General features: G+C 40.4%; 1 protein-coding gene across 1 annotated transcript in view; it reads left to right on the forward strand.

Annotated features, from left to right (window-relative positions):
• KATNAL2 (katanin catalytic subunit A1 like 2) overlaps positions 1–27,551 on the forward strand; it is a 172,574-nt gene that overhangs the window by 93,376 nt on the left and 51,647 nt on the right. The window contains exons 7-11 of the mRNA XM_053701085.1: positions 19,328–19,426; positions 21,658–21,735; positions 22,625–22,723; positions 23,072–23,135; positions 23,848–23,966. Coding sequence (XP_053557060.1) covers positions 19,328–19,426; positions 21,658–21,735; positions 22,625–22,723; positions 23,072–23,135; positions 23,848–23,966 — 459 coding nt within the window. The remainder of the gene's footprint in view (positions 1–19,327; positions 19,427–21,657; positions 21,736–22,624; positions 22,724–23,071; positions 23,136–23,847; positions 23,967–27,551) is intronic.

Consider the following 27,551-nt stretch of genomic DNA (forward strand, 5'->3'; position numbering starts at 1 on the left):
AAGGAGAATATATTCCATAAGTAATGGATGATCCGTGGACTGGATACACTTAACAAGAGAAATGTAGCCCTAGATGATTCTTTAGCAGAAGGTATTGAGGATAGTACTCTTTCCTCTCCTCTTGTGTCGACACCAGTTATGCCCGCGCAAGCGATGCCCAGTACCTCTAGTGCATCGATCCCTATTACTTTGCAACAGTTAGCGGCAGTAATGGATAATTCACTTGCAGCATTTTTATCCAAACTGCCAGTATTTCCAAGGAAGCGCGATAGCTCAGTTTTAAATACAGAAAATGAGCAATCGGAAGCGTTGGATAATTTATCTGTAGTACTCTCACAACAATCTGATTTGGCGGTGAGGGATGGCCTGTCTGAGGGAGAAATCTCTGACTCAGGAAAAGTTTCTCAGCAGGCAGAGCCAGATACCATAGCGTTTAAATTTAAGCTAGAACACCTCCGCGTCCTGCTTAAGGAGGTTTTAGCTACGCTGGATGATTGTGACCCCTTGGTGGTCCCAGAAAAATTGTGTAAAATGGACAAATTCTTAGAGATCCCGGTACACACTGAGGCGTTTCCGATCCCTAAGAGGGTGGCGGATATTGTGACTAGGGAGTGGGAGAGACCAGGTGTACCCTTCGTTCCCCCTCCTATATTTAAGAAAATGTTCCCCATAATTGACCCTAGACGGGACGCGTGGCAGACGGTCCCTAAGGTAGAGGGGGCAGTTTCAACACTTGCAAAGCACTGCAGCGGCCTTTTGGTTTGGGGAACTGGAAAACTCGCTCCAGAAGGAGACTTCTTATGACGAAGTCATGGATAGAATTCACGCCCTGAAGCTGGCTAATTCTTTCATCACAGATGCCGCTTTACAGTTAGCTAAATTAGCGGCGAAAAATTCTGGTTTTGCCATCGTGGCGCGTAGAGCGCTTTGGCTAAAGTCATGGTCGGCGGTCGTGTCGTCCAAAACAAAATTGCTTAATATTCCTTTCAAGGGTAAGACCCTATTCGGGCCAGAGTTGAAAGAGATTATTGCAGATATCACTGGAGGAAAGGGCCATGCCCTTCCACAAGATAGACCCTTCAAATCTAAAAACAAGGCCAATTTTCGTTCCTTTCGCAATTTCAGGAACGGACCTGCTTCAACCTCTACAGCCACTAAGTAAGAGGGTAACGCTTCCCAGCCCAAGCCCACATGGAAACCTTTGCAGGGCTAGAACAAGGGTAAACAGGCCAAGAAGCCTGCTGCTGCTACCAAGACAGCATGAAAGGGTAGCCCCCGATCCGGGACCGGATCTAGTAGGGGGCAGACTTTGTCTCTTTGCTCAGACTTGGGCAAGAGATGTTCCAGATCCCTGGGCATTGGAAATTGTTGCCCAGGGGTATCTTCTGGAATTCAAGGACTCTCCTCCAAGGGGAAGGTTCCATATTTCTCGCTTGTCTTTAGACCAGACAAAGAGACAGGCGTCGTTCTTACACTGCGTAGAGGATCTTCTAAAGATGGGAGTGATACACCCAGTTCCAACCGCAGAACAAGGACTGGGTTTTTACTCATACCTGTTTGTAGTTCCCAAAAAGGAGGGAACTTTCAGGCCAATACTGGATTTAAAAATCCTAAACAAATTCCTCAGAGTTCCATCATTCAAGATGGAAACCATGCGAACAATCTTACCGATGATCCAGGAAGGTCAATATATGACTACCATGGATTTAAAGGATGCGTACCTGCATATTCCTATCCACAAAGATCACCATCATTTCCTAAGGTTCGCCTTTCTGGACAAGCATTACCAGTTCGTGGCCTTTCCCTTCGGGTTGGCCACTGCTCCCAGAATTTTCACAAAGGTGCTAGGGTCCCTTCTAGCGGTACTAAGACCGCGGGGCATTGCAGTAGCACCTTACCTAGACGACATCTTAATACAAGCGTCGTCCTGTCACAGAGCAAAGGCTCATACGGACATTGTTCTGGCCTTTCTAAGGTCTCACGGGTGGAAGGTGAACGTAGAAAAAAGTTCTCTGTCCCCGCTCACAAGGGTTCCCTTCCTGGGAACACTAATAGACTCGGTAGAAATGAAAATCTTTCTGACGGAGGTCAGGAAGTTAAAACTTTCGAATACTTGTTGAGTTCTTCATGCCATTCCTCAGCCTTCTGTGGCTCAGTGCATGGAGGTAATTGGTCTAATGGTTGCGGCAATGGACGTAGTCCCTTTTGCCCGAATTCATCTAAGACCACTGCAACTGTGCATGCTCAAACAGTGGAATGGGTATTATGCAGATTTGTCTCCCCAGATACAAATGGACCAGAAGACCAGAGACTCGCTCCTCTGGTGGTTGTCTCAGGATCACCTGTCTCAGGGAATGAGTTTCCGCAGACCGGAGTGGATCATTGTGTAATGAATTAATTCACTGTATCAATTCAATCCTTTGTATGGATCACAACTGTGGATGATAGGTTTTGTATCACTTAGCTGTAAATTAACATATGGATAAATGTTAATTTTAGGGCACAAAGTGAGTTTATATTGAATTCACAAACTTGGATTAATCTGTGAATAGGTGAAGAATCTCTCACTATGTTTATACTTGCAAATAATAAAGTATAAATTTCCACACTGGAAAAATAGCAATGAAGATTTTATGCTGGTAATATAATTCTAAGTACAGCCAAAATGTTTAGGAAACCACTGAGACCACACTACCTGCATATAGAGATTAGCAGGAAAATGTTCTGTAGCAGCAGAGTGTGTGAATCAGTGAGACAGGCTGAGACAGAATGGTAGAACAGCTGATATGAAATCTGCTTGTAAGCTGAGCCGTCTGGAATAGTTGTGATGTCACTGCTTAGGAATGTCTTGCTGTGAGCAGCTCCGTGTTTGCTGAAACTTGCAATGCAGACTGGCAGTTGAATTAGAGGTAAACAGCTTACCGGGAATTGTAACAGTATCAATCTTGCAAATTGTGACAAGCAGGTCACGCTGTTGTAGTGTCAATAAATCACTTGATAAACTTCAGCAGTAGCGGAGCAGAAGTAGCAAGTTCTGCCTAGGCAGAAAGCAATCCAGTTTCCTTGTAGAAATTCAGGTTAAAGATTTAGGAATAAACTTTCTAAGGTTTGAAATAGCTGGAGCACAAAACATGTGCAGGGAGCTCAGTTAGGTTGATTTCTTATCACTAAGCACCTGGCTGGCCTCAAGAGTAACTTTAAATAGGGTAAGGGGTTGGCCTGAGTTTGTAAAGGTGGTATAGAGAGATTACAGCCTTTCTGTAAAGGTGGAACAGAATTCCTGACACATTGTCACAACCGACGCCAGTCTCTTAGGCTGGGGTGTGGTCTGGGACTCCCTGAAAGCTCAGGGTCTATGGTCTCGGGAAGAATCTCTTCTCCCGATAAACATTTTGGAATTGAGAGCGATATTCAATGCGCTCCAGGCCTGGCCTCAACTAGCGGAGGCAAAATTCATCAGATTTTAGTCGGACAACATCACGACTGTAGCGTACATCAGTCATCAGGGAGGTACAAAGAGTTCCCTGGCGATGAGGGAGGTATCCAAGATCATCAAATGGGCGGAGGATCACTCCTGCCATCTATCTGCAATTCACATCCCAGGAGTAGACAACTGGGAGGCGGATTACCTGAGTCGTCAGACTTTCCATCCGGGGGAGTGGGAACTCCACCCGGAGGTCTTTGTTCAGCTAACCCAACTACGGGGCATTCCAGAACTGGATCTGATGGCGTCCCGCCAGAACTCCAAAGTTCCCCGTTACGGGTCCAGGTCCAGGGATCCCAAGGCGACATTGATAGATGCCTTAGTGGCGCCTTGGTCATTCAATCTAGCTTATGTCTTTCCACCGTTTCCTCTTCTCCCTCGGCTAGTAGCCAGAATCAAACAGGAGAAGGCTTCGGTAATTCTTATAGCTCCTGCGTGGCCACGCAGGACTTGGTATGCAGACCTGGTGGATATGTCATCGGCTCCACCATGGAAGCTACCTTTAAGGCAGGACCTTCTAATCCAAGGTCCATTCAAGCATCCAAATCTAGTTTCTCTGCAACTGACTGCTTGGAGATTGAACGCTTAATTCTAGCTAAGCGTGGGTTCTCTGAATCAGTTATAGATACTCTGATCCAGGCTAGAAAGCCTGTCACCAGGAAAATTTACCATAATATATGGCGAAAATATCTTTGTTGGTGCGAATCCAATGGTTACTCGTGGAGTAAGGTTAGGATTCCAAGGATATTGTCTTTTCTCCAAGAAGGATTGGAGAAAGGGCTGTCAGCTAGTTCCTTAAAAGGACAGATATCTGCTCTGTCTATTCTGTTACACAAGTGTCTGACAGCTGTGCCAGATGTTCAGGCGTTTGTACAGGCCCTAGTTAGAATCAAGCCTGTCTACAGACCTGTGGCTCCTCCGTGGAGTCTAAATTTAGTTCTTTCAGTTCTTCAAGGGGTTCCGTTTGAACCTTTGCATTCCATAGATATTAAGTTACTATCTTGGAAAGTTTTGTTTTTGGTAGCTATTTCTTCTGCCCGAAGAGTTTCTGAGTTGTCTGCTTTGCAGTGTAACTCACCCTATCTGGTGTTCCATACAGATAAGGTTGTTTTGTGTACCAAACCTGGTTTTCTTCCTAAAGTGGTTTCCAATAAGAATATTAACCAGGAAATAGTTGTTCCTTCTCTGTGTCCTAATGTTACACAATCTTGATGTGGTTTGTGCTTTAAAATTCTATCTAAAAGCAACTAAAGATTTCAGACAAACATCATCCTTGTTTGTTGTCTATTCTGGCAAGAGGAGAGGTCAAAAAGCAACTGCTAGCTCTCTTTCTTTCTGGCTGAAAAGCATCATCAGACTGGCTTATGAGACTGCTGGAAGGCAGCCTCCTGAACTAATTACAGCTCATTCTACTAGAGCTGTGGCTTCCACATGGGCTTTCAAGAATGAGGCTTCTGTTGAACAGATTTGTAAGGCAGCGACTTGGTCTTCACTGCATACATTTGCCAAATTTTACAAATTCGATACTTTTGCTTCTTCTGAGGCTATTTTTGGGAGAAAGGTTTTACAAGCAGTGGTGCCTTCCGTTTAGGTTACCTGACTTGTTCCCTCCCTTCATCCGTGTCCTATTGCTTTGCTATTGGTTCCCACAAGTAAGGATGAAGCCGTGGACCGGATACACCAATGTAAGAGAAAACAGAATTTATGCTTACCTTTCTTCAATGGTGGTTGTCTCTGGCTCATCTATCCCAGGGAATCTGCTTTCGCAGACCGTCTCGGGTGATTGTGACAACAGACGCCAGTCTTCTCATGTGGGGAGCTGTCTGCGGTTCCCTAACGGCTCTGGGTGTTTGGACTCAGTCAGAGTCAGTTCTTCCTAAAACATCCTGGAACTGAGAATGATCTTCAATGCTCTTCTGGCCTGGCTCCAGTTTGTTAGGTTCCAGTCGGACAATACCTTCAGTGGCTTACGTCACTCATCAGGGAGGAACGAGGAGTTCCTTGGCAATGACAGAGGTTACCAAGATAATTCAGTGGGCGGAGGCCCATTCTTGCTACCTGTCGGCAATCCACACCCTAGTGGTGGTCAACTGGGAGGCGGACTTCCTGAGCAGGCAGACCTTTCATCCGAGGGAGAACTCCATCCGGAAGTGTCCTCCAGCCTGATTCTCGAGTGGAGTCAGCCGGAATTAGATCTCCTGGCATTTTGACAGAATGCCAAGTTCCCGAGATACGGGGCAGGGTCCAGGGACCCCTGGGTGGTTCCTTGGATTTTCAGTATAGCATTCCTGTCTCTTCCGTTTGCGCTTCTTCCTCGGGTCATTACTTGAACCAAGCAAGAGAGGACATCGCTGATTCAGCCCCTGCTTGGTTTAGCAGGATTTGGTGTGCAGATCTGGAGAAATGTCTTCTCTGCCACCTTGGAGACTTCCGTTGAGGAAGGACCTTCTAATTCAAGGGTCCTTACTTCTCCTAAATTTAGTTTCTCTGAAGCTGACTGTTTGGAGATTGAACGCTTAATTCTATCCAAGCGAGGTTTTTCTGATTCGGTCATAGAGACTATGATTCAGGCTCGTAAGCCTGTAACTAGAAAGATTTACCATATAATATGGCGTAAAAATCTTTATTGGTATGACTCCAAGGGCTAATCATAGAGTAGAGTTAGGGTTCATATATTTTTTGTCTTTTCTCCAAGATTGGAGAAATGTTTATCGATAAGTTCCCTAAAGGGTCAAATCTCGGCTTTGTCTATTTTATTTCACAAGTGTCTGGCGGATGTTCCAGATGTACAATCATTTTGTCAGGCCTTGGTCAAGATCAGGCCTGTGTACAGATCGGTTACTCCTCTATTGAGTCTGAAATTAGTTCTTAAGGTTATTTAAGGGGCTCCGTTTGAGCCTATGCATTCCTTAGATATTGAGTTGTTATCTTGGATAGATTTATTTCTTGTTGATATTTCCTCTGCTTGTAGAGTGGCAGAACTCTCGACATTGCAGTATGTACTACATTAGGATTTTTTCCTATGGTTACTTCCGATCGGAACATTAATCAGGAGATTGTTGTTCCTTCCTTGTGTCCTGATCCTTCTTCTCAGAAGGAACGACTCTGTACAATCTGGACGTGGTCCATGCTTTAAAGTTTTCTCCTGCTGACGACTGAGGATTTTCGTCAGTTTTTTTCTTTGTTGTTTTCTCAGGAAAATGTAAGGGACAGAAGACTACGGCTACTTCTCTTCTTTTTGACTGAAGAGTATATCCAGTCAGGTGGCTCCGTTGGTAAAATACCCTGACTACAAAAGCCTGTCCAAAGGTCCCAGCTGGGCTGACTCAGCCCTTCATCCTTCCAAGGTCGATAAAATGAGTACCATTACATACGTTTTGCATATGAGACTGCTGGACAGAGAGTTAAGGCTCATTCCACGAGGGCTGTTGCTTCCTCATGGGCATTAACGAATGAAGCTTCTGTGGAACAGATTTGCAAGACTGCAACTTGGTCCTCTCTTCACACTTTTTTAAAGTTCTTTAAATTTGATATTTTTATTTCGGCTGAGGACGCTTTTGGGAGAAAGGTTCTTCAAGCAGTGGTGCCTTCCATTTAGGTTACCTGTCTTGTCCCTCCCATATCATCTGTGTACTCTAGCTTGGGTATTGATTCTCATTAGTAATTAAGATGATCCGTGGACTCATCGTGTCTTAAAAAAGAAAATTTATGCTTACCTGATAAATGTATTTCTTTTTTGACACAATGAGTCCACGGCCCGCCCTATTCTTTTAGACAGGCTGTGGGTTATTGTAAACTTCAGACACCTCTGCACCTTGGCTTTTCCTTTCTCTTCCTAACTTCGGTCGAATGACTGGAGTGGGAGGGAGGGGAGGAGCTATTTGGCAGCTCTGCTGTGGTGCTCTTTGCCTCCTCCTGCTGACTGGGGGGTGAGTGTCTTATTAGTAATTAAGATGATCCGTGGACTCATCGTGTCATAAAAGAAATAAATGTATCAGGTAAGCATAAATTTTCTTTTTTGCATAATCTTACAGTTTAACAAAGTAGAAATTAAAGATCTACCAACAAAATTTAAATTAATACATTTCACAGAGGGATGATAATGCAGTATGCTCCTACTCCTATTCATATTCACATAAAAATAATAAATATAATAAATATATATATTTATTATTATTATTATTATTTACCAAACATCAGCCTTTCTAGAAAAAAACTAAACACTCAGTTCTCCTGTTAATCTATATTCCTGCATTCTTTTATTAGCTTGAAGAAAGAGGGATCTGTGAACCTTGAAAACAACAAACACCTGGAAGCTGGATGGACATAGAGCCACTTATTAGAGCAGGATTACATCTTTTATATCCCACTGTGTATTTTAGGGGCATAAAGTGATCACCTGATAGCCACCTGAACACATGACTGCTCATTTGAAAGAGGGGCCTCATATCTTTCTTAAAAAAGTTTTAGTGCATATATGGGGTGCTTAGCTCTCTTTATGTGCTCAGAGGAAACTTAAAGTCAGGTAGTAGATGAGTGATAGTCTATATCAATCACCTGCTATCTAGAGGGGTATGAGACCCTTCATTTGAGAGAAATTGTGAGTGTGCTGTATTATTGGCAAGGGCCTCTTTATAGCCTCTACCCCTATAGTAGATACATTATGTAGGTTATTGCCATTTTTATTTAGCTCCCCTTTTAATGACAAGGGTATGAGACACCACATTGGAAAGCTCATTGGGCATGTGATCAGCATTAGTGCAGTAACCACTTGCAAAGTAAAGTGTAATGTGCACACCTCATTCAAAAGAGGGAATTTCCTGCTTTCATATGTGGGGTCTAATCTCTCTTTAAGTAAAACAAAGGAGGAGATAGGGACTGCATAATAGCCTCCCTGCCTCTCCATACAAGCTTTTCTGGTGTTGATTGGAATAAAGGAAATTTATCTTTATATTAGCCTCCCTGCCTCCCCATACAAACTTTCCTGGTGTTGATTGGAATAAAGGAAATTAATCTATATTTTTTTTCATGTAATTGGCAAGAGTCCATGAGCTAGTGACATATGGGATATACAATCCTACCAGGAGGGGCAAAGTTTCCCAAACCTCAAAATGCCTATAAATACACCCCTCACCACACCCACAATTCAGTTTTGCAAACTTTGCCTCCTATGGAGGTGGTGAAGTAAGTTTGTGCTTGATTTTCTTCTGTGATATGCGCTTCTCAGCATTTTGAAGCCTGATTCCTCTCAGAGTATAGTGAATGTCAGAGGGACGTGAAGCGAGTATCACCTATTGAATTCCATGGTTTTCCTCGCTTGAATTCTTTTCATAGGTTCTCTGTTATAGGTCGTAGAGATTCATCTCTTACCTCCCTTTTCAGATTGACAATATACTCTCATATTCCATTACCTCTACTGATAACTGTTTCAGTACTGGTTTGGCCATCTGCTATATGTGGATGGGTGTCTTTCGGTAAGTATGTTTTTATTTCTTAAAGACACTCTCAGCTATGGTTTGGCACTTTATTAATGTAAAGTATTAAATATATGTATTGTACTTATATTGGCCATAAATCAGTTTTATGTATATTTCTTCTGTTATGTGTGATCAGTCCACGGGTCATCATTACTTCTGGGATATAACTCCTCCCCAACAGGAAATGCAAGAGGATTCACCCAGCAGAGCTGCACATAGCTCCTCCCCTCTACGTCAGTCCCAGTCATTCTCTTGCACCCAACGACTAGATAGGATGTGTGAGAGGACTATGGTGATTATACTTAGTTTTTATGACTTCAATCAAAAGTTTGTTATTTTAAAATAGCACCGGAGCGTGTTATTACTTCTCTGGCAGAGTTTGAGGAAGAATCTGACAGAGATTTTTACTATGATTTTAACCGGAGTCGTTAAGATCATATTGCTGTTCTCGACCATCTGAGGGAGGTAAAGGCTTCAGATCAGGGGACAGCGGGCAGATGAATCTGCATTGAGGTATGTGGCAGTTTTTATTTTCTGAATGGAATTGATGAGAAAAGCCTGCCATACCGTTAAAATGACATGTATGTATACACTTCAGTATTCTGGGGATGGTATTTCACCGGAACTACTCTGTTAAAGGTCATTAATCCTTTTAATAACTATTCTCATGTTAAACGTTTTTGCTGGAATGTAGAATCGTTTAACTTTGCTGAGGTACTGTGTGAATAAATATTTGGGCATTATTTTCCACTTGGCAGTTTTTTTGCTTTAATTGTGACAGTTTCGTTTCTCTTCACTGCTGTGTGGGAGAGGGAGGGGCCGTTTTTGGCGCTCTTTGCTACGCATCAAAAAATTCCAGTCAGTTACTTTTATATTTCCTGCATGATCCGGTTCATCTCTGACAGATCTCAGGGGTCTTCAAACTTCTTTGAAGGGAGGTAAATTCTCTCAGCAGAGCTGTGAGAATCCTTATAGTGACTGTGAATAAAAACGTTGTTTTATTTTCTTATGTACAAATTTAATTAGTGTTGTGTTGTTTTAAAGTTTGATGCTATAACAGTTTTTCAGTTCATTATTTCAACTGTCATTTAATCGTTAGTACCTCTTTGAGGCACAGTGCGTTTTTTTGCTAAAAAAGATTATAACCAAGTTGTAAGTTTTTTTGCTAGTGTGTTAAACATGTCTGACTCAGAGGAAGATATCTGTGTCATTTGTTCCAATGCCAAGGTGGAGCCCAATAGAAATTTATGTACTAACTGTATTGATGCTACTTTAAATAAAAGTCAATCTGTACAATGTGAACAAATTTCACCAAACTGCGAGGGGAGAGTTATGCCGACTAACTCGCCTCACGCGGCAGTACCTGCATCTCCCGCCCGGGAGGTGCGTGATATTTTGGCGCCTAGTACATCTGGGCGGCCATTACAGATAACATTACAAGATATGGCTACTGTTATGACTGAAGTTTTGTCTAAATTACCAGAACTAAGAGGCAAGCGTGATCACTCTGGGGTGAGAACAGAGTGCGCTGACAATGCTAGGGCCATGTCTGATACTGCGTCACAGCTCGCAGAGCATGAGGACGGAGAGCTTCATTCTGTGGGTGACGGTTCTGATCCAAACAGATTGGACTCAGATATTTCAAATTTTAAATTTAAATTGGAGAACCTCCGTGTACTACTAGGGGAGGTCTTAGCAGCTCTCAACGATTGTAACACCGTTGCAATACCAGAGAAACTGTGTAGGTTGGATAAATACTTTGCGGTACCGGCGAGTACTGACGTTTTTCCTATACCTAAGAGACTAACTGAAATTGTTACTAAGGAGTGGGATAGACCCGGTGTGCCGTTCTCACCCCCTCCAATATTTAGAAAGATGTTTCCAATAGACGCCACCACTAGGGACTTATGGCAAACGGTCCCCAAGGTGGAGGGAGCAGTTTCTACTTTAGCTAAGCGTACCACTATCCCGGTGGAGGATAGCTGTGCTTTCTCAGATCCAATGGATAAAAAATTAGAGGGTTACCTTAAGAAAATGTTTGTTCAACAAGGTTTTATATTACAACCCCTTGCATGTATCGCGCCGATTACGGCTGCGGCAGCATTTTGGATTGAGTCGCTTGAAGAGAACCTTAGTTCCTCTACGCTAGACGACATTACGGACAGGCTTAGAGTCCTTAAACTAGCTAATTCTTTCATTTCGGAGGCCGTAGTACATTTAACCAAACTTACGGCTAAGAACTCAGGATTCGCCATACAGGCACGCAGGGCGCTGTGGCTAAAATCCTGGTCAGCTGATGTTACTTCTAAGTCCAAATTACTTAATATACCTTTCAAGGGGCAGTCCTTATTCGGGCCCGGTTTGAAAGAAATTATCGCTGACATTACGGGAGGTAAGGGCCACGCCCTACCTCAGGACAAGGCCAAAGTTAAGGCTAGACAGTCTAATTTTCGTCCCTTTCGGAATTTCAAAACAGGAGCAGCATCAACCTCCACTGCACCAAAACAGGAAGGAGCTGTTGCTCGTTACAGGCAAGGCTGGAAGCCTAACCAGTCCTGGAACAAGAGCAAGCAGGCCAGGAAACCTGCTGCTGCCCCAAAGACAGCATGAACCGAGAGCCCCCGATCCGGGACCGGATCTAGTGGGGGGCAGACTCTCTCTCTTCGCCCAGGCCTGGGCAAGAGATGTTCAGGATCCCTGGGCACTAGAGATCATATCTCAGGGATACCTTCTAGACTTCAAATTATCTCCCCCAAGAGGGAGATTTCATCTGTCAAGGTTGTCAACAAACCAGATAAAGAAAGAAGCGTTTCTACGCTGCGTACAAGATCTGTTAACAATGGGAGTGATCCATCCGGTTCCGCGGTCGGAACTAGGACAAGGGTTCTACTCAAACCTGTTCGTGGTTCCCAAAAAAGAGGGAACTTTCAGGCCAATCTTAGATTTAAAGATTCTAAACAAATTCCTAAGAGTTCCATCGTTCAAAATGGAAACTATTCGGACAATCCTACCCATGATCCAAGAGGGTCAGTACATGACCACAGTGGATTTAAAGGATGCTTACCTTCACATACCGATCCACAAGGATCATCACCGGTATCTAAGGTTTGCCTTCTTAGACAGGCACTACCAGTTTGTAGCTCTCCCATTCGGATTGGCTACGGCTCCAAGAATCTTCACAAAGGTTCTGGGTGCCCTTCTGGCGGTACTAAGGCCGCGAGGGATTTCGGTAGCTCCATACCTAGACGACATTCTAATTCAAGCTTCAAGCTTTCAAACTGCCAAGTCTCATACAGAGTTAGTTCTGGCATTTCTAAGGTCGCATGGATGGAAAGTGAACGAAAAGAAGAGTTCTCTTTTTCCTCTCACAAGAGTTCCATTCTTGGGGACTCTTATAGATTCTGTAGAAATGAAGATTTACCTGACAGAGGACAGGTTAACAAAGCTTCAAGATGCATGCCGTGCCCTTCATTCCATTCAACACCCGTCAGTAGCTCAATGTATGGAGGTGATCGGCTTAATGGTAGCGGCAATGGACATAGTACCTTTTGCACGCCTACACCTCAGACCGCTGCAATTGTGCATGCTAGGTCAGTGGAATGGGGATTACTCAGATTTGTCCCCTACTCTGAATCTGAATCAAGAGACCAGAAATTCTCTTCTATGGTGGCTTCATCGGCCACACCTGTCCAGGGGGATGCCATTCAGCAGGCCAGACTGGACAATTGTAACAACAGACGCCAGCCTACTAGGTTGGGGCGCTGTCTGGAATTCTCTGAAGGCTCAGGGACTATGGAATCAGGAGGAGAGTCTCCTTCCAATAAACATTCTGGAATTGAGAGCAGTTCTCAATGCCCTTCTGGCTTGGCCCCAATTAACAACTCGGGGGTTCATCAGGTTTCAGTCGGACAACATCACGACTGTAGCTTACATCAACCATCAGGGAGGGACAAGAAGCTCCCTAGCAATGGTGGAAGTATCAAAGATAATTCGCTGGGCAGAGTCACACTCTTGCCACCTGTCAGCAATCCACATCCCGGGAGTGGAGAACTGGGAGGCGGATTTCTTGAGCCGCCAGACTTTTCATCCGGGGGAGTGGGAACTTCATCCGGAGGTCTTTGCCCAAATACTTCGACGTTGGGGCAAACCAGAGATAGATCTCATGGCGTCTCGCCAGAACGCCAAACTTCCTCGCTACGGGTCCAGATCCAGGGATCCGGGAGCGGTTCTGATAGATGCTTTGACAGCACCTTGGAAATTCGGGATGGCTTATGTGTTTCCACCCTTCCCGCTGCTTCCTCGATTGATTGCCAAAATCAAACAGGAAAGAGCATCAGTGATTCTAATAGCGCCTGCATGGCCACGCAGGACTTGGTATGCAGATCTAGTGGACATGTCATCCTGTCCGCCTTGGTCTCTACCTCTAAGACAGGACCTTCTGATACAGGGTCCATTCAAACATCAAAATCTAACTTCTCTGAAGCTGACTGCTTGGAAATTGAACGCTTGATTTTATCAAAACGTGGTTTTTCTGAGTCAGTTATTGATACCCTGATACAGGCTAGGAAGCCTGTTACCAGAAAAATTTACCATAAAATATGGCGTAAATACCTATACTGGTGCGAATCCAAACGTTACTCCTGGAGTAAGGTTAGGATCCCTAGGATATTGTCTTTTCTACAAGAAGGGTTAGAAAAGGGTTTATCAGCTAGTTCATTAAAGGGACAGATTTCAGCTCTGTCCATCTTATTACACAGGCGTCTGTCAGAAAATCCAGACGTCCAGGCTTTTTGTCAGGCTTTAGCTAGGATCAAGCCTGTGTTTAAAGCTGTTGCTCCGCCATGGAGTTTAAACTTAGTTCTTAACGTTTTACAGGGTGTTCCGTTTGAACCCCTTCATTCCATTGATATAAAATTGTTATCTTGGAAAGTTCTGTTTTTAATGGCTATTTCCTCGGCTCGAAGAGTCTCTGAGTTATCAGCCTTACATTGTGATTCTCCTTATCTGATTTTTCACTCAGACAAGGTTGTTCTGCGTACTAAACCTGGGTTCTTACCTAAGGTAGTCACTAACAGGAATATCAATCAAGAGATTGTTGTTCCATCCTTGTGTCCAAATCCTTCTTCAAAGAAGGAACGTCTTCTACACAATCTAGATGTAGTTCGTGCTCTCAAGTTCTACTTGCAGGCAACTAAAGATTTTCGCCAAACTTCTTCCCTGTTTGTCGTTTATTCTGGACAGAGGAGAGGTCAAAAAGCTTCCGCTACCTCTTTCTCTTTTTGGCTTCGTAGCATAATACGCTTAGCCTATGAGACTACTGGACAGCAGCCTCCTGAAAGAATTACAGCTCACTCCACTAGAGCTGTGGCTTCCACTTGGGCTTTTAAGAATGAGGCCTCTGTTGAACAGATTTGCAAGGCTGCAACTTGGTCTTCGCTTCATACTTTTTCCAAATTTTACAAATTTGATACTTTTGCTTCTTCGGAGGCTATTTTTGGGAGAAAGGTTCTTCAGGCAGTGGTTCCTTCTGTATAATGAGCCTGCCTATCCCTCCCGTCATCTGTGTACTTTTGCTTTGGTATTGGTATCCCAGAAGTAATGATGACCCGTGGACTGATCACACATAACAGAAGAAAACATAATTTATGCTTACCTGATAAATTCCTTTCTTCTGTTGTGTGATCAGTCCACGGCCCGCCCTGTTTTAAGGCAGGTAAATATCTTTTAAATTATACTCCAGTCACCACTTCACCCTTGGTTACTCCTTTCTCGTTGATTCTTGGTCGAATGACTGGGACTGACGTAGAGGGGAGGAGCTATGTGCAGCTCTGCTGGGTGAATCCTCTTGCATTTCCTGTTGGGGAGGAGTTATATCCCAGAAGTAATGATGACCCGTGGACTGATCACACAACAGAAGAAAGGAATTTATCAGGTAAGCATAAATTATGTTTTCCTTTTGCAGACTATCCGTTTCAAATTGGGAAAAACATATTTAGGAAGTTATTTTTTCTTACCTGGGGTCTTTTCTTCAAAATTGACTGTTTTCATTCATTTTCGTGGGCAAAATTTAGGCTTGCGAGGCCGCAAAATGCTGATATTTATTGCGTCATTCTTGGCGTGAGTATTTTTTTGGTGCGAAGGTACATTCAGTGACGCAAATTCTCCATTTCCGGCGTCTTAGTTGACGCCAGGTTTCCTTGCACAAGGTTGCGTCTGCCATGACGCGAGTTGCGTCATTTCCTGATGTTGTTTTGCGTTGTGCGTCATACTTGCCGCCAAATAATTTTATTATTTAAACCCCACTTCTTATATGCCTCTTGCCTTTTTCTATGCTCAGAGGGCTATGCTGTTTGCATTGTGATCTCCAAGATCATCATGGAACATTCGTTTGTGTTTCCGGTAGCACCAGCATGGCCTCACAGGTTCTGGTATGTGGACGTTGTCCGGATGTCCAGTTGTCAACCTTGGCCACTTCCTTTAAGACCAGATCTTCTGTCTCATGGACCGGTTTTCCATCAGGATCTCAAATCATTAAATTTGAAGGTATGGAAATTCAACGCTTAGTGCTTAGTCATAGAGGTTTCTCTGACTCAGTGATTGATACTATGTTACAGGCTCGTAAATCTGTTTCTAGGAAGATTTATTATCGAGTTTGGAAGACTTACATTTCATGGTGTTCTTTTCATAAATTCTGGCATTCTTTTAGAATTCATAGAATTTTACAGTTTCTTCAGGATGGTTTGGATAAAGGTTTGTCTGCGAGTTCCTTGAAGGGACAAATCTCTGCTCTTTCTGTTTTATTTCACAGAAAGATTGCTAATCTTCCTGATATTCACTGTTTTGTTCAGGCTTTGGTTCGTATTAATACAGATATAATATCACATAATACCTCTTATCACAACATTTTTCAAATTATTGATCCTGATCACTTAAACATTAATAACACATCTTTAGACTTTTCACCACTTCACTATATATTAATATTAACCCTTTAAGGACACAGCTTTCAGTTTGCTCAATTGTTTTATGACGGAAAAATTCCGTCATATGTCCTTAAGTGGTTAATTGCTATAGTCATCACTTCATTTAATTCTTTATACATTCTATATAGTATTTATTTAAATTACATTTATATTATTGAATCTAATCTATGTTAGATTTATGACAGGTCTACATGCAATCACACATTAGTGATGCAGCATACACTGCGGGCTTATATTGTTTTCTGGTTAGTAATCAGACTAATGGTGTAAATCGTATTATTATATTTCTTATATTACAGTCTAAATTGTTAAATCAAATTTTTTTGGAACTGTCTCGACACAATGTGAGTTTATCGAGATATCTCCTTCAAAACATACAACTAGATCTGACTCAATGATCGTAGTTAACAACTGTGTGTGTATATTAGAATCACATATAGTGTTATAGGAAGCGCTGACCGTTTCAACAGGTGCTGTTCTATTCAATTATATAGCGGTGTGCTGCCCAGTCATCCTGGTGGATGTATATTGCAAGGGAGAGACGCTATTGGTTGTTTTGGCTCCGTCCCTACTGTTTCGTATGGAGACGATGTCATCCACTTGGGCGGGAGGGTCTCACACACGTCATCTATTACTACCATATCATTAGTGCATTTAATCACATTGTATTGTTTATCGCTAACTCTATTGGAAATGAAAGTTTGTATATATATTGTTTCTGCTTAATATGCTATTGTCCTCGAGTAATATGGGCACAAAGTGTTATTTTGTATAACAGGCTCGAATTATCATTTGCAATTATTGATACAAACATTTTTGTAGAGTCTAGACTTTAGATCTTATATTAGGTCCAGCTTTAATCAAGTAGGTGATTCTATTACAAACAGATTATAAGCGGTTTCCCATTTACTTACTAGGATCACAATATGTGTAATGCTTTTGTTTATATGGATTGGACTGTTCAGACAACATCACATTGTGTATTTGGTTCTGATCTATGCTGTGAATACTGCTTGTTAATTAGACACCTGTTAACTGGGGAGGGTACTTGTTTACGATTGGTAGGGTTATTGTATATTTGAGACTCAAAGTGCTGTGAGTACTATATGCCTGAGGAAACGGCGCAGTAGACGCAGAGAATTGCGTAGCAAATAGTACTTCTGTTTTTATGTTACATTGTTATGCTTTTTTTAATATAAACTCCATTTTTTATTAATTAAGCACTTTTTATGAGTCTCTTTGTTCTACCTACCACCTATGATCACTGGAGGCGCTTTGGAATAGTACACCAAGGATACCGAAGTTTATGTGCACTGGGCCACTAAAATAGTCCAGTAGGTGTCATATGCACCATTGGGTGCTTTGATAAATGTGAGTACCCTTATATACTTGGGTCAATATTGGGCTCTAAAAGCATCAATGATCTGCACCAGGAGTCGCCCTTTTTATCCTCTTATCTTTTGGTCCGTATTAAGCCTGTCATTTAATAAATCTCTCCTCCTTGGAGTCTTAATTTGGTCTTGAGAGCTTTACAGGCTCTTCCGTTTGAGCCTCTGCATTCTTTGGATATTAAAGTACTTTTTTGGAAAGTGTTGTTCCTTATGGCTATCTCTTCTGCTAGAAGAGTTTCTGAATTATCTGCTCTTTCTTGTGAGTCTTCTTTTCTGATTTTTCATCAAGATAAGGCAGTTTTGCGGACTTCATTTAAATTTTTACCTAAAGTTATGAATTCTAACAACATTAATAGGGAAATTGTTGTCCCCTCTTTGTGTCCTAATCCTAGAGAGAGATCCTTACATTCTCTAGATGTGGTAAGAGCTTTGAAATATTATGTTGAAGCTACTAAATATTTCAGGAAGTCTTCTAGTCTATTTGTTGTCTTTTCTGGTTCTAGGAAAGGTCAGAAAGCTTCTGCCCTTTCCTTGGCATCTTGGTTAAAGCTTTTGATTCATAAGGCTTATGTGGAGTCTGACCAGGCCCCGCCTCAGAATCACAGCTCATTCTACTAGATCAGTCTCCACTTCGTGGGCTTTTAAGAATGAAGCTTCAGTTGATCAGATTTGCAAAGCAGCAACTTGGTCTTCTTTGCATACATTTACTAAATTCTACCATTTTTATGTATTTGCCTCTTTGGAAGCAGTTTTTGGTAGAAAAGTTCTTCAGGCAGCTGTTTCAGTTTGATTCCTCTGCTTATGTTTTAAGTTTTTTTTTTTTTTTTCTTTTCAATTATAAGAAAAATGTATTCTTTTGGTTGGGGATTTCATTTTTCAGCAAAAAATGGCTGTTTTTATTTTATCCCTCCCTCTCTAGTGACTCTTGAGTGGAAGACTCCACATCTTGGGTATTGCTATCCCATACGGCACTAGCTCATGGACTCTTGCCAATTACATGAAAGAAAACATAATTTATGTAAGAACTTACCTGATAAATTCATTTCTTTCATATTGGCAAGAGTCCATGAGACCCACCCTTTTTATGGTGGTTATGATTTTTTGTATAAAGCACAATTATTTCCAAATTTCCTTTGTTGATGCTTTCTACTCCTTTCTTTATCACCCCACTTCTTGGCTATTTGTTAAACTGAATTGTGGGTGTGGTGAGGGGTGTATTTATAGGCATTTTGAGGTTTGGGAAACTTTGCCCCTCCTGGTAGGATTGTATATCCCATATGTCACTAGCTCATGGACTCTTGCTAATATGAAAAAAATGAATTTATCAGGTAAGTAAGTTAAAATTATGTTTTTTCAAACGGTTTTCCAAAAAATATTATACACTATGCTCCAAATAGGCTCTTCAGTACAAAGATCTCCAGACTTAAAGGGACATGAAACACAAACATGTTTCTTTCATAATTCAGATAGAGAATACAATTTTAAACAACTTTCTAATTTACTTCTATAATCTAATTTGTTTCATTCTCTTGGTATTATTTGTTGAAGGAGCAGCAATGCACTACTGGTTTCAAACTGGACACATAGGTGAGCCAATGACAATCGGTATATATATGCAGCTACCAATCAGCAGCTAGAACCTAGATTATTTGCTGCTCCTGAGCTTGCCTAGATAAACCATTCAGCAAAGGATAACAAGAGAAGGAAGTAAATTAAATAATAGATGTAAATTGAAAAGTTGTTTAAAATTGTATGCTCTGTATAAATCATGAAAGAAACATTTTCGGATTCATGTTCCTTTAATAGAACCATTACTTCTATACACAGAGATCTGTGATAACCATCTGTGAATTTATTACATTTAAAATGTGTGTTTGTTTTCTGATTTCTTTTTCCTTTAAATTGATCTGTTCATGTGATACAGTATATACATGAGTGCTGTATGACTGGGGGGTTTCCTTAGCTAAATAACACGTTTGTTTATCTTTTTAGGGGCAAATAATTGACTTTCGTGGGATGATCCAAGATGCAATAAAAGGAGCATCAAATGAAATAGCATTGAATAGTCTGAGCTGCAACCCTAACCCTTCTGTAAGTTACATCTAAGCCCTTCACTGTCGATAATTCTACAGCAAAGAAACTTTGCTGTGTGTTGTTCTTATGTCCTTTGACTTTTTTTTATTTTTTAAAGATTTAAATTATGTTTGATATTTTTTAACTCTATATTCGTTAAGGAGCCACTCAAAGTAGTTTTTCTTTGCATTTTATTTTCTTCCCAATGGAATTCCCTATCCTCTGTGGGAGTTGGCCTTATTAGCCAGTAAGCTTCTCTCATTTAGTCTAAAAAATATGTCAACACTTTATAAGAAAAATTTACATAAAAAAAAAGGCCAAGATTACAAGTGGAGCACAAAAATAAATTAATATTGTGAGTTAACATCACATTGCAATCAATAGTGCTTCTATTTTTGCACTCGGATGAGTGTATGGGGTGCAAGAAACGGCGTTCTTTATGTAGATCAGTGCTATACTATAAATAAAAATGGTTTACTTCAGGTCTCAAAAAGTGCTACATTTTATAGCTGTATTTTGGATTGCACTCAAGCTCAACACTTAACTCACCACTTGTAATGCAAGCGCATTGAGTGAGCTAATAACACTCCCTGCACTATCCGTTAAAATGATAGGGTGCGCTAAAAAAGCTTTGGCTACGTTAAGATGCTCTGGTTACATGTTTTTAACCATCCACTAGTAATATACCCTACGCTATCAATTGTGCTCCAAAATGTTTAAATTGTGCTTTTTCATATGTTTGAGTTTAACGGGACATTAAACTGCTGGGCATAATGATATAGCAGGATTAGCACTACAGTACTATTGTTTATTCTTATGTTCCTGCAACTCTCGTCAAACTGTTCTAATGTCACTAATCTGTGAATACGCAGCACTTCTGTCACTGGGTGCGAGAAGAACTAAGCTCCAAGATGGCGGTACCCTGTATAAAGATGTGGATCTTCCCTAACCAGCACCTGCCAGAGGCTAAAATAAGAGTAGCTGCAGACACAGGAAGAAAAACAGTCTCACAGTGAGCAGTAACCGTACTACTGTAGTTGTACCCAGCAGTTTAATGTCCTAACACATACAATATAAATAATATCTGCATTTTCCTAGAAATCTGTATTATTGTATACATTTTGGTTTCACAATAAATATATCTACTAATTGTATATACTCCACTAACTGATCAAGAGTTGATTTTTTATTTTATTTTTGGATTTTGAGCTAACTTCCTTCTGATATTTTCCACTTTTATATTTGGAAAATTATTAGCAAATCTCTACAGTTCATGCTTTGAACCACTGACTATTATACTGGTATCAACAAACAGACCTGTTAATTTTTCTGTATTTCTAAACATTAAGGGCCCTATTTAACAATTGCCGGACGGACAAGGTTCACTTCTGCAAACCTGTCCTTCTGGCATCGTGGGCAGCAGTATGCTGCTCGCATGTAATTTTGCACAAGCAGCTGCTTGTGCAATGCCACCCCCTGCTCATGTGAGGCGAATCGAGCGAGAGCAGGGGCTGTCAATCACCCTATTCGGACTTGTCTGAGGTGAATTTAATATGCCAGCACCAAAGGTGCTCCAAAGCTTAATATGCAGCTAGATCAATGGAGCCCTTTTTGTATTAAAGGGACATAATACTCATATGCTAAATCACTTGAAACTGATGCAGTATAACTGTAAAAAGCTGACAGGAAAATATCACCTGAGCATCTCTATCTAAAAAAAGGAAGATATTTTACCTCACAATCTCCTCAGCTCAGCAGAGTAAGTTCTGTGTAAAATGTTATACTCAGCTGCTGCCCAGCTGCAGGTAAAAAAAAAAATGAACTCTTTTACTGTGATCTCATGAGATTTGACTTAACTCTCATGAGATTTCATAGTAAGCTTCCTTTAACCTGAATAGGAAAATAATATGAGAGTGCACGAGGCTCATCCCCTTAGCTTTCCCAGGACAGACATACTAATATGTGGCTTAGAAGTCCTTTACAATGGGATGTGGCTACTGAGGAACTTTTGAGGTAAAATATCTTTCTTTTTTACGTAGAGATGTTCAGGTGATATTTTCTAGTCAGCTTTTTACAGCTATGCTGCATCACTTTCAAGTGTTTAAACATTTGGGTATTATGACCCTTTAATAAATCATAATACAAATCTGAGGTAAGAATGGGCATCATTACTGTACCTCACTACTCCTCATTCTTCTATGACTATATCAATTATTCTGTTTCTAACATCTGTTTTTTTCTGTTACCAGGAGAGGTTAATAAAACCTGTTAGCGCATTTGTTGGCGCAAACAGCGAGATGAGAGAACTAGCTGCAGTCATTAGCCGGGTAAGATTCTCTGCATTATAGCTTGCAAATGATTTAATATTAAATGTTTTCAGTGCAAACCCCTACTCGATATTGCTATGCAAACCTGCAGCTGAAGAAGTGAGAGACCGTAAAGTCAAGATTATGATTCAGAAAGAGCATTCCTAGGTAGGCCCAGGAGCAGCACTGCACTGCTATGAGCTAGCTGCTAACCCTATGGCTCACCCTATGTGTCCAGCTAGCTCCCACGTGTGCATTGCTGCTCCTTCAACAAAGTATACTAAGAAAAGTAAGCAAATTTTATAACAAAAGTAAATTATTAAGTTGTTTTGTTTTTTTTAAATTGCATGCTCTATCTGAATCAAGAAAGAAAATTTTTGGGGGTTCATGCCCCTTTAAATTTTTAAGAAATTGTTTATATAAGAACATTTAATCCTATGAGACATGATCGTATGTAGAAGTAATTTATTAAAGGGACAGTGTACACCAATTTTCATATAGCTGCATGTAATAGACACTACTATAAATAAGAATTATGCATAGATGCTGATCTAAACATCCAGTATAAAACCTTTTAAAAACTTACTTAGAGCTACCAGTTTAGCACTGTTAATGAGGTTAGGCTGGGACACCCACTGAGAAATCAGGAAGAGCAAACACTCCCCCCTTCCCTGTATATGAAAAGACAGATTACACAAACAATAGCAGCAGAAATCAGTAGACCTGGGTATACATCTGATACTTTGGGGCTTGGTTAGGAGTCTTAAAATCAGCACAATGTTATAAAAAAATAAGCAAAACTATACATTGTTACAAAACATTCCCAGATGGGCTATATAAATGGATAATTTACAAAACATTTACGCAAAGACAAATCTAGTGTACAATGTCCCTTTTAATGTTGTTATAGGATATTTATCTCCAGAACCCCAATGTGAGGTGGGACGATATCATAGGGCTTGATGAAGCAAAGCGACTGGTGAAGGAAGCTGTTGTGTATCCTATTAGGGTAAGGACCAATACTATAGTAATATAAGGTATCACAGTCTACTGAGAACAATTTTCTCTTTGGAGTCCCAATATCAATAATCCTTATTTCATTAGTGTTCAATATATACCTTGTGGTTCATAAAAGTAGTTGAAAAGAATGGTTTGTTCACAAGAAAGAAAATGGCATTGAAAACAAAGACTACATGTGATTTATCTGAAAATGATTTATATAACTCACATTTACTACTACACTGTTCCCTTTACACAGGCGTATTTATATTGCATAATGGATATAGATGTATAACTGAAATCTTCTTTCCTACTGGAAATAAACTAATTTAAATGTAGTTATTTGTTTGCTTTACAGTATCCTCAGCTGTTCACAGGAATATTATCTCCTTGGAAGGGGCTCTTGCTATATGGACCACCAGGTAACCAGAAATTTGCCTTTCTAAAATGTGAGGGACTTTGCAATACTGACGAGACTTCTAAGATAATCTTGCCAAACCAGAGGGCTTTGGAAAATGTCATCTTTCTTGTCAGATTTTATTTAAATGCCCACAAACTAGATGCTACGACCATTGATTAAGGAGCACAAATTTAACACTAAATTACAGGAAAAGCAGGCAAAATAAATTATGAATGCTCATTACAAATTTCTTTTTAGCTACTCCTAATGAAATGTTTTATGAGGAATGTAATTTTGAATTAATCTTTTAAGCATCTGCATATAAAACACACTGCTCATTGACCTACAGTATCTACACATTTAACATTAATAATGTATATGTGATTATGTTTTACAAAACACAAAAAAGCACTGTTTATTTGTAATGTAATTGTGATTTTATATTTTGTGAAATGTATTTCAAATCAGGAGCCAGCAGAATATTTGTGTATTATCAGTTTACAGATACTTTTTTTTATATACACTCCCTTTACATTTACAGTGGGTTTTAGTCAATTTAAATAATGAAATGTAATTTGTTGGTGTAATCTAGTAACTAAATATTTACTGCGAGCAATCACTGTAGGCCTTGTTATTGACCCTCTAGGGTTAAGCAGCTTTTTAGCTAACTGGTAGTTTTATATAGAGCGTAAAGTCTTCAAATTGTAATTATGCAGCTTAATTCTGCCTTCCAGGTACTGGAAAGACATTACTTGCAAAGGCTGTGGCCACGGAATGCGACACCACTTTCTTTAACATTTCAGCCTCTACTATTGTCAGCAAGTGGAGAGGGGATTCAGAGAAACTTGTGCGGGTAGGAATGCTTTTCATAAAAACATGATTCATTTTAACATTATTATCAAAATTAACATAATTATTAAACCTGGGGACAAATACTATCTTGTCTGTTTGGTAGTTAAAATTAAACTAAAAGGAATTGGTATCCGTTTGATTCTGAAATAATATGACCTGGTCTACAGGAGTGTGTACAGCAGGTGTAAGCCAAGCCAGACCGCAATGGAGGACATCTTCAACCATACAGGCTCTTATCACTATTAAAATGACATGGTACTCAACATTTTTGTCTATTGGCTATATGAAAGAGTATCAGTTAAACATCTTAAAAATGGTTTTGTATGAGTCCTCGGACTCCACTGCTCATTGGTTGATAGGAAAATCTCACAGAGAAAAAGTTGGTTTCAGCACAGACTCTGTTTTTTAAAAAAAAAACAAAGCACTGTAATACATTTTGAAACGTTTTATTTTAGATAGAACACCATTTTTATTTTGTATTATAGCCTTTTAAGTGTCAAGGCGGATTAGAAACATTTTACACTTTTGAGATATACAACAGGATAACCCTTTAAGGTAGATGGCAGTCAAAATTGTAAAAGGCTGAACCATGGAAGTTCAATGGGGATAAACTATCAAATTTACTTACTTTTGTTCTTTTTCTATCTCCTTTCAATGAGAGGCTCAGGCATGAGCACTATTGCAGAATTATAGGGTTAAAAATCTGAGAACAGCTGTTTGTATATTGATGTAATGCATATGATATCATGTATGTTGTGTTTTTGTCCATTATATACCTATATATGCACATACATATGCACATGTATTGTTATTAATTTATACTCATGTATTATAAGCAGTAAGAGTTAAATGCATTCATAGCTGATCTACTTTTTTTTTTATTTTTTATAATCTGTTTTTATTGATTTTGAAAATACATCGTACAGCATTAATCAACAAAACAAACAGTAAATCAACAAATGAAATAACAGAAGTTGACAATAGTGTTCATCGTTGCCACATCAAACAACATAGATACAGGAATACCATGAAATTAGACACCACAATATTTGCAGAAGAGACATTTATAAATGTGTACATGAATTTCTAAATATACGTCTTTGTGTTTAATTTTCATGTAGTGGTACTCTTCTAAGTTTAAGGCATTTTCACATTGGGCAATCTATTGGGCCAAGGAAGGGGTTGTGGGTGTTTTCCAATTCTTGACAATCAGTGTTTTTGCACTATTAATCAGAATATGTAGGAGTTTAGATTGACAGATGGTGAGTTTTTTAGGAGTGAGATTAAATAGCCACAAAAGGGGGTCATCAGTGATTTTGGGGCCTAAGATGGAGGTAGTTTCCTTTTTTTACTTCTGACCAGAAGGAGGCGATATCTGGGCATTGCCACCATATATGTGACATTGTTCCCGTCTGGGAGTGACATCTCCAGCATAGATTACTCGTTGTGTTAAATAATTTGTGGCATCTGGCTGGGGTAAGATACCATCTGTGCATTAGTTTAATGTTCATTTCGAGCGTTCTGCTAGAGATGGAGGTCTTGGTAATGTTGGAAAATATCCATTTAATTTCTGACGGGGGGATAACTATTCCGAGTTCATGTTCCCACCTGTCTATATAGTAAGGAGATTGGCCAACATATTGATTTTGCAAAAGGGCGTACATATGTGATAAAGCATGATTTATTGGGGTATGTTTGCTGCATAATGATTCGAATTGGGTGAGTGGTCTCATTATGTTTCTCTTATCTGGGTGGTTGTTTATGTATGAGTGGCACTGGTAGAGTTTGAACCAGTCTTGTAGGAAGGTAAGCCCTTTTTCTCTTAACTCATCAACAGTGAACCATCTTTGTTCGTTGCCTAATTGGTATGCCATTAAGGACCTATGGTTTGTTTTTTTGCGTGTCCTATTTGTCCTATCCCAGGGGTAAAGTCTGGGTTATCGGTAAGAGGGGTCAGAGGGGACGGTTTACTAGAGAGGAGGGGGTATTCTTTTAGCATATTTTCCCACATATTATAAGTTTCTTGTATGATTACGTTTTTCTGTAGGGTAGTTAGTTTATTGGTTTTTGGTCCCAAGCATAAGGCACCTAGATGTGTGTATCCTGCTAAGTCGTGCTCCAGGCTAACCAAGGCTTTTTGGTTATAGTTAGAGAACCAGTCCAATATCCTCTGTAAGAAGATAGACTGTCTGTATCTAATTAGGTTAGGGACTCCTAGACCTCCCTGGCTAAAGGTTAAACTCATGATGTGTCTATTAATTCTTGCAGGCTTTTAATTCCATATGTAGTCTAGAATTTGATTCTGGAGGGTGTTAAGGAACGAGGGGAGGCAGGGGGATTGGTAGTGTTTGTAGAAGATAAAGAATTTTTGGTAGTATGTTCATTTTAAAGGCATTTATTCTCCCTAACCATGATATATTACGAGAGCGCCACAAGGACATGTCAGCTATCAGGGTTTTTTGTAGTGTTTTAAAATTGGTCTCAAAGATGTCATTTAAGGAAGGTGTTAGAAAAATACCCAGGTATTTCAATTTTTTTGTTTGCCACTTAAAGGGGCATATTCGTTTAATCAGTTGTATTTCCTCAAATGGGATTGAGATGTTAAGGATTTCCGACTTGGATTCATTAATTAGAATATTGGAAACTACTCTGAATTCAGTAAAGGCGTCCAAGAGTGGAGGAATATGGAGGTGGATGAGTTTGTGAGAAAAAATAAAATGTCATCTGTGTATAACATTATCTTATGGGTAGTGTTTTTAATCTGTATTCCCTTAATATCTTGTTGGGCACGTATCCGTATAGCAAATGCTTCTACCAGGCATGCGAAAAGTAACAGGGATAGGGGGCATCCTTGTCTGGTGCCGTTTGAGATAGTAAACAAATGGGAGAGGGATCCATTCACCCTAACCCTAGCACCTGGGTTGACATATAGGGCAAATATTTTAGAGATTACGAATTCGCTTAGTCCGAATCTAAACAGTACAGACTTGAGGAAGTGCCAACAGACGCGGTCGAAAGCTTTCTCCGCGTCCGTTGACACTATGGTTAGGGGGTTTTGGTTAGATGATGCTTGATCGATAATATGGAGGGCCCTGATAGTGTTATCCCTGGCTTCTCTGGTGGGTATGAATCCTACTTGGTCATTTACTATGATATCTGGGAGAATGTGGTTCAAACGGACAGCAAGAAGTTTTGTGTAAATTTTCACATCAGAGTTCAGTAGGGATATTGGTCTATTGTTTTCTACCTTATCAGAGCTTTTTCTGGGTTTTGGGATGACTGTTATGTGGGCCTCAAGTGCTAGTTTGGGGAATGGGTTGGTCTCTGAGATGGAATTAAAGATTGGTAAGAGGTGAGGGATCAGGTGTTCTTTAAATTTTTTGTAATAATAATTGGTGAACCCGTCTGGTCCGGGGGCCTTACCAGACGGAAGGTCTTTAATGACCCTCTCCAGCTCCTCACAGGTAAAGGGATTATCCAAGGAATCAGATTGGTCTTTAGAGATTTGGGGGAATTTAAGTTTGTCTAGGTAGGTGTCTATTTGCTGCTGTTTAATCTGGGGAGGGTCAATTCCTGCCATAGTGTC

Source organism: Bombina bombina, chromosome 2 (genome assembly GCF_027579735.1).
Source record: "Bombina bombina isolate aBomBom1 chromosome 2, aBomBom1.pri, whole genome shotgun sequence".
NCBI classification, from domain to species: domain Eukaryota; kingdom Metazoa; phylum Chordata; class Amphibia; order Anura; family Bombinatoridae; genus Bombina; species Bombina bombina.